Source organism: Salvelinus alpinus, chromosome 11, assembly GCF_045679555.1.
Source record: "Salvelinus alpinus chromosome 11, SLU_Salpinus.1, whole genome shotgun sequence".
In the NCBI taxonomy this organism is placed as follows: Eukaryota; Metazoa; Chordata; class Actinopteri; order Salmoniformes; family Salmonidae; genus Salvelinus; species Salvelinus alpinus.
The window spans coordinates 73,562,015-73,578,646 of NC_092096.1; the positions used below are offsets into that span (position 1 = coordinate 73,562,015).

A 16,632-nucleotide genomic window follows, 5' to 3' on the forward strand; every position below is an offset into this window, starting at 1 on the left:
AGAATCAACAAGTGAGTCAATCAGAGATATGATTCAACAAGCTGTTCAGAATTAACAGGTGAGTCAACTAGAGATATGATTCAACAAGCTGTTCAGAATCTACAGGTGAGTCAACCATGACAACAGATCGATATGACAACAGCCAGTGAAAGTGCAGGGCGCCAAATTCAAAACAACAGAAATCCCAAATTGAAAATTCCTCAAACATACAAGGAATTTTACACCATTTTAAAGATAAACTTGTTGTTAATCCCACCACAGTGTCCGATTTCAAAAAGGCTTTACGACGAAAGTACACCATCTGATTATGTTAGGTCAGCGCCAAGTAACAGAAAAACACAGCCATTTTCCCAGCCAAAGAGAGGAGTCACAAAAAGCAGAAATAGAGATAAAATTAATCACTAACCTTTGATGATCTTCATCAGATGACACTCATAGGACTTCATGTTACACAATACATGTATGTTTTGTTCGATAAAGTTCATATTTATATCCAAAAATCTTAGTTTACATTGGCGCGTTATGGTCAGAAATGTTTTGCCTCCAAAACATCCGGTGATTTTGCAGAGAGCCACATCAATTTACAGAAATACTCATAATAAACATTGATAAAAGATACAAGTATTATACATGGAACTTTAGATAAACTTCTCCTTAATGCAACCGCTGTGTCAGATTTCAAACAAACTTTACGGAAAAAACACACCATGCAATAATCTGAGTACAGCGCTCAGAGACCAAAACAAGCCATAAAGATACCCGCCATGTTGTGGAGTCAACAGAAGTCAGAAATAGTATTATAAATATTCACTTACCTTTGATGATCTTCATCAGAATGCACTCCCAGGAATCCATGTAGAACCACCGAGAGGACAGAGATTCGCACCAACTTCCCCAATTTGCTGTATATCTCCATCCCTCCATCTCTCTCTCTCTCTACCTACATTGATCCATCCCTCCATCTCTCTCTCTCTCTACCTACATTGATCCATTCATCCCTTGTTCCCTCTCTCTCTCTACCTCCATTGATCTGTTCATCCCTTGTTCCCTCCATCTCTCTCTACCTACATTGATCCATCCCTCCCTCCATCTCTCTCTCTACCTACATTGATTCAACCCTCCCTCCCTCTCCATGTTATCCCCAGGATGTTGGAGTTCTTCCAGAGGACAGAGACGAGGACCAACTTCCCCAATGTTCTGCGTATCTCCAACCTCGTCATGTACATCGTCATCATCATACACTGGAACGCTTGTCTTTACTACTCCTTCTCCAAGGTACACACACACACACACACACACACACACACACACACACACACACACACACACACACACACACACACACACACACACACACACACTGAAACTCTCTACTGCTCCTCCTCTTCTTCTGAATAATAGTGAATGCTTGTTGTTTGCATTTCTCTGATTAAGAAATTTTAATAATCTTCTCTCCAAGGCGATTGGTTTCGGAGCTAATAAGTTTGTGTACCCCGACACGACGGACCCTGAGTTTGGCCGTTTGGTCCGGAAGTATGCCTACAGGTAGAGGTTCTCCTACGTCTAATAATATATACCTATATATACCTCATCAATATATACCTATATATACCTCATCAATATATACCTATATATACCTCATCAATATATACCTATATATACCTCATCAATATATGCCTACAGGTAGAGGTTCTCCTATGTCTAACAATATATACCTATATATACCTCATCAATATATACCTACAGGTAGGAGTTCTCCTATGTCTAACAATATATACCTATATATACCTCATCAGTATATACCTCATCAGTATATACCTCATCAGTATATACCTATATATGCCTCATCAGTATATACCTATATATACCTCATCAGTATATACCTATATATACCTCATCAGTATATACCTATATATACCTCATCAATATATACCTATATATACCTCATCAGTATATACCTATATATACCTCATCAATATATACCTATATATACCTCATCAGTATATACCTATATATCTCATCAGTTTATACCTATATATACCTCATCAGTATATACCTATATATACCTCATCAATATATACCTATACATACCTCATCAGCAATCAGAGAAGATGAGCTACTTACTGTACATTCAAGTTCACTCTTCTCATAATATAAAGCAATAATATAGTCATTATAAAGTAACATTATAGTAATCCTATCCTGTAATATAGTCATTATAAAGTAACATTATAGTAATCCTATAGTAATCCTATCCTGTAATATAGTCATTATAAAGTAACATTAAAGTAATCCTATCCTGTAATATAGTCATTATAAAGTAACATTATAGTAATCCTATAGTAATCCTATCCTGTAATATAGTCATTATAAAGTAACATTATAGTAATCCTATAGCAATCCTATCCTGTAATATAGTCATTATAAAGTAACATTATAGTAATTCTGTACTAATTCTATAGTAAAAATATAGTAATTATATAGGAATACTATAGTAATCCTGTCCTCTCCTACAATACAGTAATTCTATAGTAATGTAGTAATTATATAGGAATACTATAGTAATCCTGTCCTCTCCTACAATACAGTAATTATATAGTCATTACATAGTAATAATACAGTAATTCTATAGTAATGTAGTAATTATGTAGTAATACTATAGTAATCCTACTCTCTCCTATAATATAGTAATTCTAAAGTACTAATACAGTAAGAATACAGTAATAATACAGTCATTCTATAGTAATCATGTAGTACTCTTATAGTAATCCTATTCTGTCCTATAATGTAGCAATATTATAGTTATAATATAGTAATTATATAGTAGTTATATAGTAATGATGGAGTAATACTATAGTAATCCTATCCTATCTTACAGCATGTACTGGTCGACCCTGACACTCACAACAATCGGAGAGACTCCTCCCCCTGTACAGAACTCCGAGTACTTCTTCGTCGTCACAGACTTCCTGGTGGGTGTAGCTTCAGATGGATGAGGTCACTTCCTGATTTTAGCTACAGATGCGATCTAAATCTGTGAGAGGTTCAGGGTGTGCAGGCTTTTGTTCCAGACCTACGTCATCTCTGTGTTTCTGTGCTCCAGGTTGGCGTGTTGATCTTTGCTACCATCGTAGGTAACGTAGGTTCCATGATCACCAACATGAACGCTGCCAGGGCTAACTTCCAGGCCAGGATAGACGCCATCAAACAGTACATGACTTTCAGAAAGGTCACCAAGGTAGGATGATAACCTCTGACCCCTGAACCCTAAATCTAGGCTCTACAAGGTCCCTAAGGTAGGCTGATCATCCCTGTTATACCTAGGAACTATTTCTGATATATTTGGATTATATTTCTGATATATTTGGATTATATTTCTAAAATAATTTAGGTTACATTTCTGATAAATTTCAGTTATATTTCTGCTGTATTTGTGTTATATTTCTGATAAATTTGGATTATATTTCTGATATATTTGGGTAATATTTCTGATATATTTGGGTTACATTTCTGATATATTTGGGTTATATTTCTGATATATTTGGAATATATTTCTGATGTCTTTGGATTATATTTCTGATATATTTGGGTTATATATCTGATATATTTCGGTTATATTTCTGATATATTTGGGTTATATTTCTGATATATTTGGGTAATATTTCTGATATATTTGGGTTATATTTCTGATATATTTGGGTAATATTTCTGATATATTTGGATTATATTTCTGATATATTTGGGTTATATTTCTGATATATTTCGAATATATTTCTGATATATTTGGGTAATATTTCTGATATATTTGGGTAATATTTCTGATATATTTGGGTAATATTTCTGATATATTTGGGGTTATATTAAGATATATTGATAATACAGTATAATTAGATTATATTTCTGATTTATTTCAAAAATATTTCTGATATATTTCGATTATTTTTCTGATATATTTGGGTTATATATCTGATATATTTGGGTTATATTTCTGATATATTTGGATTATATTTCTGATATATTTGGGTAATATTTCTGATATATTTGGGTTACATTTCTGATATATTTGGGTAATATTTCTGATATATTTGGGTTATATTTCTGATGTATTTGGGTTATATTTCTGATATATTTGGATTATATTTCTGATATATTTGGGTAATATTTCTGATATATTTGGGTTATATTTCTGATATATTTGGGTAATATTTCTGATATATTTGGGTTACATTTCTGATATATTTTGGGTTATATTTCTGATATATTTGGAATATATTTCTGACGTCTTTGGATTATATTTCTGATATATTTCGGTTATATTTCTGATATATTTGAGTTATATTTCTGATGTATTTGGGTTATATTTCTGATATATTTGGATTATATTTCTGATATATTTGGGTAATATTTCTGATATATTTGGGTTACATTTCTGATATATTTGGGTTATATTTCTGATATATTTGGGTTATATTTCTGATATATTTGAGTTATATTTCTGATGTATTTGGGTTATATTTCTGATATATTTGGATTATATTTCTGATATATTTGGGTAATATTTCTGATATATTTGGGTAATATTTCTGATATATTTGGGTTATATTTCTGATATATTTGGGTTACATTTCTGATATATTTGGGTTACATTTCTGATATATTTGGGTTATATTTCTGATATATTTGGAATATATTTCTGATGTATTTGGGGTTATATTAAGATATATTGATAATACGGTATAATTAGATTATATTTTTTAGACACATTTAGATTACATTTCTGTATTAGGGTGATATTTCTGGGGAAGAGTGGAAGGGAAGTACTTTTCTCCTTGGGGAATAAAAAAGACAATCTCGTGATCTGCAGGACCTGGAGAAGAGGGTGATCAAGTGGTTTGACTACCTGTGGACCAATAAGAAGGCAGTAGACGAGAGGGAGGTGCTAAAGTTCCTTCCTGATAAACTCAGGGCTGAGATCGCTATCAACGTCCACCTGGACACACTGAAGAAGGTAGAGAACTCTCTCTCTCTCTTTCTCTCTCGAGAACAGAGAACTCTCTCTCTCTCTCTCTCTCTCTCTCTCTCTCTCTCTCTCTCTCTCGAGAACAGAGAACTCTCTCTCTCTCTCTCTCTCTCTCTCTCTCTCTCTCTCTCTCTCTCTCTCTCTCTCTCTCTCTCTCTCTCTCTCTCTCTCTCTCTCGAGAACAGAGAACTCTCTCTCTCTCTCTCTCTCTCTCTCTCTCTCTCTCTCTCTCTCTCTCTCTCTCTCTCTCTCTCGAGAACAGAGAACTCTCTCTCTCTCTTTCTCTCTCGAGAACAGAGAACTCTCTCTCTCTCTCTCTCTCTCTCTCTCTCTCTCTCTCTCGAGAACAGAGAACTCTCTCTCTCTCTCTCTCTCTCTCTCTCTCTCTCTCTCTCTCTCTCGGAGAGACAGAGAACTCTCTTTCTGTCCTATTTCTTACCTCTCTCTTCATTTTAATCTCCATCACTCCAGAATAGAAGAGTCATTGGAAAAAACGTAATTCCCACCACTCCCTTTGTCCCTCCCCTTCCTCTCTCTCTCCCCCCCTTCTTCTCTTCCTTTCTCCCCCTTCCTCTCTCCCTTTCTCCCCCCTTCCTCTCTCCCTTTCTCCCCCTTCCTCTCTCCCTTTCTCCCCCCCTTCCTCTCCCTTTCTCCCCCCCGTCCTCTCTCCCTTTCTCCCCCTTTCCTCTCTCCCTTTCTCCCCCCCTTCCTCTCTCTCTCTCCCCCCTTCCTCTCCCTTTCTCCCCCCCTTCCAACTCTCCCTTTCTCCCCCCTTCCTCTCTCCCTTTCTCCCCCCCTTCCTCTCTCTCTCCCTCCCACCCTCCTCCTCCACTCCGGAGCTAGACTCGCAATAACATGATTTGAGAAATGCACCTGCTGACTGTGAGGCTGGTCTCCTGGTAGAGTTGGTATTAATGTTCCATCCTGTCTGTCTGTCTGTCTGTCTGTCTGTCTGTCTGTCTGTCTGTCTGTCTGTCTGTCTGTCTGTCTGTCTGTCTGTCTGTCTGTCTGTCTGTCTGTCTGTCTGTCTGTCTGTCTGTCTGTCTGTCTGTCTGTCTGTCTGTCTGTCTGTCTGTCTGTCTGTCTGTCTGTCTGTCTGTCTGTCTGTCTGTCTGTCTGTCTGTCTGTCTGTCTCTCTCTCTCTCTCTCTCTCTCTCTCTCTCTCTCTCTCTCTCTCTCTCTCTCTCTCTCTCTCTCTCTCTCTCTCTCTCTCTCTCTCTCTCTCTCTCTCTCTCCCTCTCTCTCTCTCTCTCTCTCTCTCTCTCTCTCTCTCTCTCTCTCTCTCTCTCTCTCTCTCTCTCTCTCTCTCTCTCTCTCAAGGTGCGTATCTTTGCTGACTGTGAGGCTGGCCTCCTGGTAGAGTTGGTATTAAAGCTCCAGCCTCAGGTCTACAGTCCAGGTGATTACATCTGTAAGAAGGGAGACATCGGACGAGAGATGTACATCATCAAGGAAGGGAAGCTGGCCGTTGTCGCCGACGACGGGATCAAACAGTTTGTTGTCCTTAGCGATGGGAGCTACTTCGGGGAGATCAGTATTCTGTCCATAAAGGGTTTGTAGGAAGTTATACTTCTGGAATATATTATCGGGTCATTCATTTGGAAGAGGTTTCACACAGCGATGGTGAAGAACCAAGATTGGTGAGACAGGAACTATCAAAATAATGAACATGCAAGTAGGATACGGGCATGCTAATGATTAGAACGGTTCTTCAGGTTGGAGCTGAGAGGTAAAACACTACTAGACCTGAGGACAACTCAGACTGGTTCAGACTGGTTCAGACTGGTTCAGAGTTAGGAACACCTGAGGACAATCCAGACTGGTTCAGACTGGTTCAGACTGGTTCAGAGTTAGGAACACCTGAGGACAATTCAGACTGGTTCAGACTGGTTCAGACTGGTTCAGAGTTAGGAACACCTGAGGAAAACTCAGACTGGTTCAGACTGGTTCAGACTGGTTCAGACTGGTTCAGAGTTAGGAACACCTGAGGACAACTCAGAATGGTTCAGACTGGTTCAGACTGGTTCAGAGTTAGGAACACCTGAGGACAACTCAGAATGGTTCAGACTGGTTCAGACTGGTTCAGAGTTAGGAACACCTGAGGACAACTCAGACTGGTTCAGACTGGTTCAGACTGGTTCAGAGTTAGGAACACCTGAGGACAACTCAGACTGGTTCAGACTGGTTCAGACTGGTTCAGAGTTAAAGACACCTGAGGACAACTCAGACTAGTTCAGACTAGTTCAGACTGGTTCAGACTGGTTCAGAATGGTTCAGAGTTAGGAACATGGCTACACTCTGCTGTATTGTCTCCTGATCTGCTGTGTTGTCTCCTGATCTGCTGTATTGTCTCCTGATCTGCTGTGTTGTCTCCTGATCTGCTGTGTTGTCTCCTGATCTGCTGTGTTTTCTCCTGATCTGCTGTATTGTCTCCTGATCTGCTGTATTGTCTCCTGATCTGCTGTATTGTCTCCTGATCTGCTGTATTGTCTCCTGATCTGCTGTGTTGTCTCCTGATCTGCTGTATTGTCTCCTGATCTGCTGCGTTGTCTCCTGATCTGCTGTGTTGTCTCCTGATCTGCTGTGGTGTCTCCTGATCTGCTGTGTTGTCTCCTGATCTGCTGTATTGTCTCCTGATCTGCTGTATTGTCTCCTGTTCTGCTGTGTTGTCTCCTGATCTGTTGTGTTGTCTCCTGATCTGCTGTGTTGTCTCCTGATCTGCTGTATTGTCTCCTGATCTGCTGTATTGTCTCCTGATCTGCTGTGTTGTCTCCTGATCTGCTGTATTGTCTCCTGATCTGCTGTGTTGTCTCCTGATCTGCTGTATTGTCTCCTGATCTGCTGTGTTGTCTCCTGATCTGCTGTATTGTCTCCTGCTCTGCTGTATTGTCTCCTGATCTGCTGTGTTGTCTCTTGATCTGCTCTATTGTCTCCTGATCTGCTGTATTGTCTCCTGATCTGCTGTGTTGTCTGCTGTGTTGTCTCCTGATCTGCTGTATTGTCTCCTGATCTGCTGTATTGTCTCCTGATCTGCTGTGTTGTCTCCTGTCTGCTGTATTGTTTCCTGATCTGCTGCTGGATACTAAAGTAAAGATTCCTCAACTCAAGAAGTTGTTGCTGTGCTTCTTTTGATTCCAGGTTCCAGGGCTGGAAACAGGAGGACTGCTAACATCAGGAGCGTTGGGTACTCTGACCTGTTCTGCCTCTCTAAAGACGACCTGATGGAGGCCCTGTCGGAGTATCCTGATGCTAAAGCCATGTTGGAGGAGAAGGGACGGCAGATCCTGATGAAGGACAACCTGCTGGACCTGGAGGTATAACCCCTCTATAACCCCTCTATAACCCCTCTATAACACCTCTATAACCCCTCTATAACCCCTCTATAACCCCTCTATAACTCCTCTATAACCCATATATAACTCCTCTATAACCCCTCTATAACCCCTATATAACACCTCTATAACCCCTCTATAACACCTCTATATAACACCTCTATAACTCCTCTATAACACCTCTATAACCCCTCTATAACACCTCTATAACACCTCTATATAACACCTCTATATAACACCTCTATAACCCCTCTATAACAGCTCTATAACCCCTCTATAACACCTCTATATAACACCTCTATATAACACCTCTATAACCCCTATATAACTCCTCTATAACCCATATATAACCCCTCTTTAACACCTCTATATAACACCTATATAACTCCTCTATAACCCCTCTATAACACCTCTATATAACCCCTCTATAACCCCTATATAACACCTCTATAACACCTCTATAACACCTATATAACCCCTCTATAACACCTCTATAACCCCTCTATAACTCCTCTATAACCCCTCTATAACACCTCTATATAACACCTCTATAACCCCTCTATAACACCTCTATATAACACCTCTATAACCCCTCTATAACACCTCTATAACCCCTCTATAACACCTCTATATAACCCCTCTATAACCCCTTTATAACCCCTCTATAACACCTCTATATAACCCCTCTATAACACCTCTATATAACCCCTCTATAACACCTCTATAACTCCTCTATAACCCCTCTATAACACCTCTATATAACCCCTCTATAACCCCTATATAACCCCTCTATAACACCTCTATAACACCTCTAACACCTCTATAACCCCTCTATAACACCTCTATAACCCCTCTATAACCCCTCTATAACTCCTCTATAACCCCTCTATAACACCTCTATATAACCCCTCTATAACTCCTCTATAACCCCTCTATAACACCTCTATATAACATCTCTATATAACACCTCTATATAACACCTCTATAACCCCTCTATACCACCTCTATATAACCCCTCTATAACCCCTATATAACCCCTCTATAACACCTCTATATAACCCCTATATAACCCCTCTATAACACCTCTATATAACACCTCTATATAACACCTCTATAACCCCTATATAACTCCTCTATAACCCATATATAACCCCTCTTTAACACCTCTATATAACACCTATATAACTCCTCTATAACCCCTCTATAACACCTCTATATAACCCCTCTATAACCCCTATATAACACCTCTATAACACCTCTATAACACCTATATAACCCCTCTATAACACCTCTATAACCCCTCTATAACTCCTCTATAACCCCTCTATAACACCTCTATATAACACCTCTATAACCCCTCTATAACACCTCTATATAACACCTCTATAACCCCTCTATAACACCTCTATAACCCCTCTATAACACCTCTATATAACCCCTCTATAACCCCTTTATAACCCCTCTATAACACCTCTATATAACCCCTCTATAACACCTCTATATAACCCCTCTATAACACCTCTATAACTCCTCTATAACCCCTCTATAACACCTCTATATAACCCCTCTATAACCCCTATATAACCCCTCTATAACACCTCTATAACACCTCTATAACACCTCTATAACCCCTCTATAACACCTCTATAACCCCTCTATAACCCCTCTATAACTCCTCTATAACCCCTCTATAACACCTCTATATAACCCCTCTATAACTCCTCTATAACCCCTCTATAACACCTCTATATAACATCTCTATATAACACCTCTATATAACACCTCTATAACCCCTCTATACCACCTCTATATAACCCCTCTATAACCCCTATATAACCCCTCTATAACACCTCTATATAACCCCTATATAACCCCTCTATAACACCTCTATATAACCCCTCTATAACACCTCTATATAACCCCTCTATAACACCTCTATAACTCCTCTATAACCCCTCTATAACACCTCTATATAACCCCTCTATAACCCCTATATAACCCCTCTATAACACCTCTATATAACCCCTCTATAACACCTCTATATAACCCCTCTATAACACCTCTATATAACCCCTCTATAACCCCTATATAACCCCTCTATAACACCTCTATATAACACCTCTATATAACTCCTCTATAACACCTATATAACACCTCTATAACCCCTATATATAACACCTCTATAACCCCTCTATAACTCCTCTATATAACCCCTCTATAACACCCCTCTATAACACCCCTCTATAACACCCCTCTATAACACCCCTCTATAACACCTCTATATAACTCCTCTATAACACCTATATAACACCTCTATAACCCCTCTATAACCCCTCTATAACCACTCTATAACTCCTATATAACACCTCTATAACCCCTCTATAACACCTCTATATAACACCTCTATAATCCTCTATAACACCTCTATAACCCCTCTATAACCCCTCTATAACTCCTCTATAACCCCTCTATAACACCTCTATATAACCCCTCTATAACTCCTCTATAACCCCTCTATAACACCTCTATATAACACCTCTATAATCCTCTATAACACCTATATAACCCCTCTATAACACCTCTATATAACCCCTCTATAACCACTCTATAACTCCTATATAACACCTCTATAACCCCTCTATAACACCTCTATATAACACCTCTATAATCCTCTATAACACCTCTATAACCCCTCTATAACCCCTCTATAACTCCTCTATAACCCCTCTATAACACCTCTATATAACCCCTCTATAACTCCTCTATAACCCCTCTATAACACCTCTATATAACACCTCTATAATCCCCTATAACACCTATATAACCCCTCTATAACACCTCTATATAACACCTCTATAATCCTCTATAACACCTATATAACCCCTCTATAACACCTCTATAACCCCTCTATACCACCTCTATAATCCTCTATAACACCTATATAACCCCTCTATAACACCTCTATATAACACATCTTTAACACAGCTATAACGCAGCTATAACACATCTATAACACACAGTTATAACACATATATAACACCTCTATAACACACAACTATAACACATCTATAACACACAACTATAATACATCTATAACACCTCTAACACAGCTATAACACATCTATAACACCTCTATAAAACACAGTTATAACACATATATAACACCTCTATAACACACAACTATAACACATCTATAACACAGCTATAACACATCTATAACACCTCTATAACACACAGCTATAACACATTTACAACACAGCTATAACACATTTACAACACAGCTATAACACATTTACAACACAGCTATAACACATTTACAACACAGCTATAACACATTTACAACACAGCTATAACACAGCTATAACACAGTAGTTAGGGTGAAGGTCATGATGCTTGGGCCATGCTGTAGGACAACCTGCTGGACCTGGAAGTCTGATTGATTGACTGACTGACTGACTGACTGATCAGTTAGCCGACCGACCGACTGATGGATGTATTGATTGATGATTAGGTGGCGAAGAAGGCCCGGACTCCAGGATATGGAGGAGTTTTGGTTATTAATTGATTATCTGATCAACTAACTGACCGATCAATTGATTGACTCATTAATCAAAGTATTGATGGTTCACTAGGTGGCGGCGCAGGGCCCGGACCCCAAGGACATGGAAGAGAAGGTGGAGAGGATGACAGCAACGCTGGAGTCCCTCCAGACGCGATACGCCCGGCTCCTCGCCGAACACGAGGCGGGCCAGAGCAGACTGAAACGCAGAGTCACCCGACTGGAGAAGAAAGTGGTGGCTCCAGTCCAGGAGGTCGAGGAGATAGGGGTGGAGACGGGTACCGCGGCAACCACAGAATAGAATAAATAGTCCCGCTGTTTCTGTGTTCGTTATGTTTTTGAGGGAGGTCTTACCTACCTACTATAGTTGGCTGACTGGAAGTCACTCTGGGTAAGAGCGTCCGCTAAATGACCTAAATGTAATGATGTAAGAGCAAGCAGAGCAAACGTGGGTTGGGGAAAGGGACACTAAACAACAACAGCAAGCATCAATGGCATCCAGGCGGTAGAGGAATTTGAGTGACGCGAAGAGTTGACTGACCTCTCAGTATCTTGAGTGGGTTGATCCACAGGTGACCAAAAAGAGCCATAGGGAGAGAAAAAAAACATAATCTACTTGATATACAGAGTCCTTTCTGAATAGTTACAAAGAGAATGTCAGATCAGAATAACTTTCTATTCTTGTTGTCTTGTTCTGTCACCCAAATATTCACCACCACATTATAACCTTTTAAAAGCCCCAAAAAATATGTTCTTGTTATTATTTCTTATTTAGAAAGTGTTTTATTTTCTATTATTATGTAATTTATGCTCACTATTAAAGTATCCATGATCTGTAGGGGATATTTAATGTAACATACTACTTCATTGATATGTGATATTTGATTTAATATTATTATTATTAATAATAACACATAATTGGTTAACTTTATTATGCCGTACAGTAGAATTGAAATCATTTACAAATGATCCACAACATACAGTCAGTCTACAAACATTTTGTAAATTACAAACAATAAATGATTACAGTATTATTTGAAGTGTCAAAATTACTTCTTGAATATGTTTAATCAATCAATCAACGGATCAATGGGTGAATTGGTGGTTTGGTTGGATCATCGTGTTGTAATATGTTGGAAATAAAAGCTAGTTATTGTAAAGAATTGTTACCGTAGTGATGAGCGATGGAAGTATAAAGTTAAAGCATAAATAAACACATTAAAGACATTTTATAAGGAAGCACTATCTCAGTGTCATATGTCCACAGAAGAGAACAGAATATATGATTGGACAGTTTATTTATCAGGCTGCGTCTAGACAGGCAGCCCAATACACAATGAAAGACCCACCTACTTCCTGGTTACACAATGAAAGACCCACCTACTTCCTGGTTACACGATGAAAGACCCACCTACTTCCTGGTGCAAGTCATGTACTGTTTCTGAATGGGCGTTTAGACAGACAGCCCAATACACAATGAAAGACCCACCTACTTCCTGGTGCAGGTCATGCACTGTTTTTGAATGGGCGTTTAGACAGGCAGCCCAATACACAATGAAAGACCCACCTACTTCCTGGTGCAAGTCATGTACTGTTTTTGAATGGGCGTTTAGACAGGCAGCCCAATACACAATGAAAGACCCACCTACTTCCTGGTGCAAGTCATGTACTGTTTTTGAATGGGCGTTTAGACAGGCAGCCCAATACACAATGAAAGACCCACCTACTTCCTGGTGCAAGTCATGCACTGTTTTTGAATGGGCGTTTACACAGGCAGCCCAATACACAATGAAAGACCCACCTACTTCCTGGTGCAAGTCATGTACTGTTTTTGAATGGGCGTTTAGACAGGCAGCCCAATACACAATGAAAGACCCACCTACTTCCTGGTGCAAGTCATGCACTGTTTTTGAATGGGCGTTTACACAGGCAGCCCAATACACAATGAAAGACCCACCTACTTCCTGGTGCAAGTCATGCACTGTTTCTGAATGGGCTTCAAGCTTACAGTATATCATCATAATGCATGAAAACGCAGTCATTTAAGATACTGGGCCTTCGGAAACTATTCAGACCCCTTGTCTTTTTCCACATTTTGTTACGTCACAACCTTATTCTAAAAATGGAAATTCTGATCGAAAGGAAGAGATATTTCTAAACAAACAACTTTTTATTATCAGATTCTGAAAATCTGTAGCAGTGAACAATCACTCAACAGTGCAGAGTTAAGAGCCCAACGAACAGAGTTGGTTCTCAGCTTTTATAGCCTTTTTATAGGTGCCAGTTTAGCAGGTGTGTGAACATTACTCCTTTCTGCTGATAGAAGTGTCACTGCTGCTCAAGCCTCGGTTCTCTTCACATAGCCACACAACTGTGCCCTTGAAAGATACGAAAAGAACAGGATGGACCAAAAATAGGTCACTCTCAGAGGCTCTTTGTCTTTGGCCGTGTGACTAAGTTGAACAGAGGCAGAGGGGAAAAATATCTGTTTCTTCTTACAAGACCTTGAAACAGTTAGATGTCTTCACTAGTATTCTACAATGTAGAAAATACAAAAAATAAAGAAAAACCCTGGAATGAGTAAGTAAAATCAAATCAAATTGTATTTGTCACATACACCGAATACAACAGGTATTACAGTGAAATGCTTACTTATAAGCCCTTAACCAACAATGCAGTTTTAAGAAAATACCTAAAAAAAAGTAAGAGATAAGAATAACAAATAATTAAAGAGCAGCACTAAATAACAATAGCAGGGCTATATACAGGGTATTACGGTACAGAGTCAATGTGGAGGCTATACACAGGGTATTACAGTACCGAGTCAATGTGGAGGCTATACACAGGGTATTACGGTACAGAGTCAATGTGGAGGCTATACACAGGGTATTACGGTACCGAGTCAATGTGGAGGCTATATACAGGGTTTTACGGTACAGAGTCAATGTGGAGGCTATACACAGAGTATTACGGTACAGAGTCAATGTGGAGGCTATACACAGGGGTACCGTACAGAGTCAATGTGTCAATGTGCGGAGGCACCGGTGTCGAGGCAATTGAGGTAATTATGTGCATGCAGGTAGGGTTATTTAATTGGCTATGCATAGATAATAACAGAGAGTAACAGCAGCGTATTGGGGGTGGGGGGGCAATGCAAATAGCCTGGTTAGTCATTTGATTAGCTGTTCAGGAGGCTTATGGTTTGGGGGTAGAAGGAAGCTGTTTAAAAGCCTCTTGGACCTAGACTTGGCGCTCCGGTACCACTTGCTGTGCGGTAGCAGAGAGACTAGGGTGGCTGGTGTGTCCAAACGTTTGACTGGTACTGTATATCATTGAGTTAATAAAACTGCATGACCATGGTCTCTTTTTTGCTTTCTTGAGTAAGGCAGCTCCAAAATGCAGGTGTTTCAGCCTAGCTCAGTGCTTTCTGTGGTGGTGGGGCAGCCAGGGAAAATACAGAGCGTAGGGGTACTGTGGCTTGTGAAAGTATTCACCCCCCTTGGCATTTTTCCTATTTGCTTGCCTTACAACCTGGAAATAAAATAGATGTTTGGGGGGTTTGCATCATTTGATTTACACAACATGCCTACCACTTTGAAGATGCACAATATTTTTTCTTGTGAAACAAACAAGAAATAAAATAAAAAAACAGAAAACTTGAGCGTGCATAACTATTCACCCCCCCAAAGTCAATACTTTGTAGAGCCACCTTTTACAGCAATTCCAGCTGCAAGTCTCTTGGGGTATGTCTCTATAAGCTTGGCACATCTAGCCACTGGGATTTCTGCTCTTTCTTCAAGGCAAAACTGCTCCAGCTCCTTCAAGTTGGATGGGTTCCGCTGGTGTACAGCAATCTTTAAGTCATACCACAGATTCTCAATTGGAAGGTCTGGGCTTTGACTAGGCCATTCCAAGACATAAAATTTTTTCCCCTTAAACCACTTGAGTGTTGCTTTAGCAGTATGCTTAGGGTTATTGTCCTGCTGGAAGGTGAACCTCCGTCCCAGTCTCAAATCTCTGGAAGACTGAAACAGGTTTCCCTCAAGAATTTCCCTGTATTTAGCGCCATCCATCATTCCTTATATTCTGACCAGTTTCCCAGTCCCTGCCGATGAAAAACATCCCCACAGCATGATGCTGCCACCACCATGCATTAATCAGAGAGGCATCAAAGAGACCAAAGATAACCCTGAAGGAGCTGCTACTACCAGCAGTACTACACCTGCACCTGTCGATGACACAAGTTGTTCTACTTCCATGAGCACATCCAATGCTAGCATCAGTAATTCTACATTTGCTGTGGAAATTGAGCAAGTTGAGATGAATAAACTGCTTGGAGTAACCCTGGATTGTAAACTGTCATGGTCAAAACATATTGATTCAGGAGTATCTAAGATGGGGAGAAGTCTGTCTATAATAAAGCACTGCTCTGCCTTCTTAACAAGACTATCAACAAGGCAGGTCCTACAGGCCCTAGTTTCTACCTTCTTAACAACACTATCAACAAGGCAGGTCCTACAGGCCCTAGTTTCTACCTTCTTAACAACACTATCAACAAGGCAGGTCCTACAGGCCCTAGTTTTGGTCAGGTGCCACAAAAAAAAGGACTTAGGAAAATTGCAATTGGCTCAGAACATGGCAGCACGGATGGCCCTTGGATGTACACAGAGAGCTAATATTAATAATATGCATGTCAATCTCTCCTGGCTCAAAGTGGCTCA

At 39.7% G+C, this 16,632-nt stretch overlaps 1 protein-coding gene across 1 annotated transcript in view; it reads left to right on the forward strand.

The window, feature by feature from the left end:
* cnga1b (cyclic nucleotide gated channel subunit alpha 1b) overlaps nt 1-13,121 on the forward strand; it is a 25,595-nt gene extending 12,474 nt beyond the window's left edge. Inside the window, exons 8-15 of the mRNA XM_071334228.1 lie at nt 1,146-1,275; nt 1,460-1,545; nt 2,879-2,972; nt 3,104-3,238; nt 4,865-5,008; nt 6,341-6,572; nt 8,159-8,334; nt 11,985-13,121. Coding sequence (XP_071190329.1) covers nt 1,146-1,275; nt 1,460-1,545; nt 2,879-2,972; nt 3,104-3,238; nt 4,865-5,008; nt 6,341-6,572; nt 8,159-8,334; nt 11,985-12,212 — 1,225 coding nt within the window. The 3' untranslated portion in view covers nt 12,213-13,121. The remainder of the gene's footprint in view (nt 1-1,145; nt 1,276-1,459; nt 1,546-2,878; nt 2,973-3,103; nt 3,239-4,864; nt 5,009-6,340; nt 6,573-8,158; nt 8,335-11,984) is intronic.
* The last annotated feature ends 3,511 nt before the right edge of the window (nt 13,122-16,632 follow it).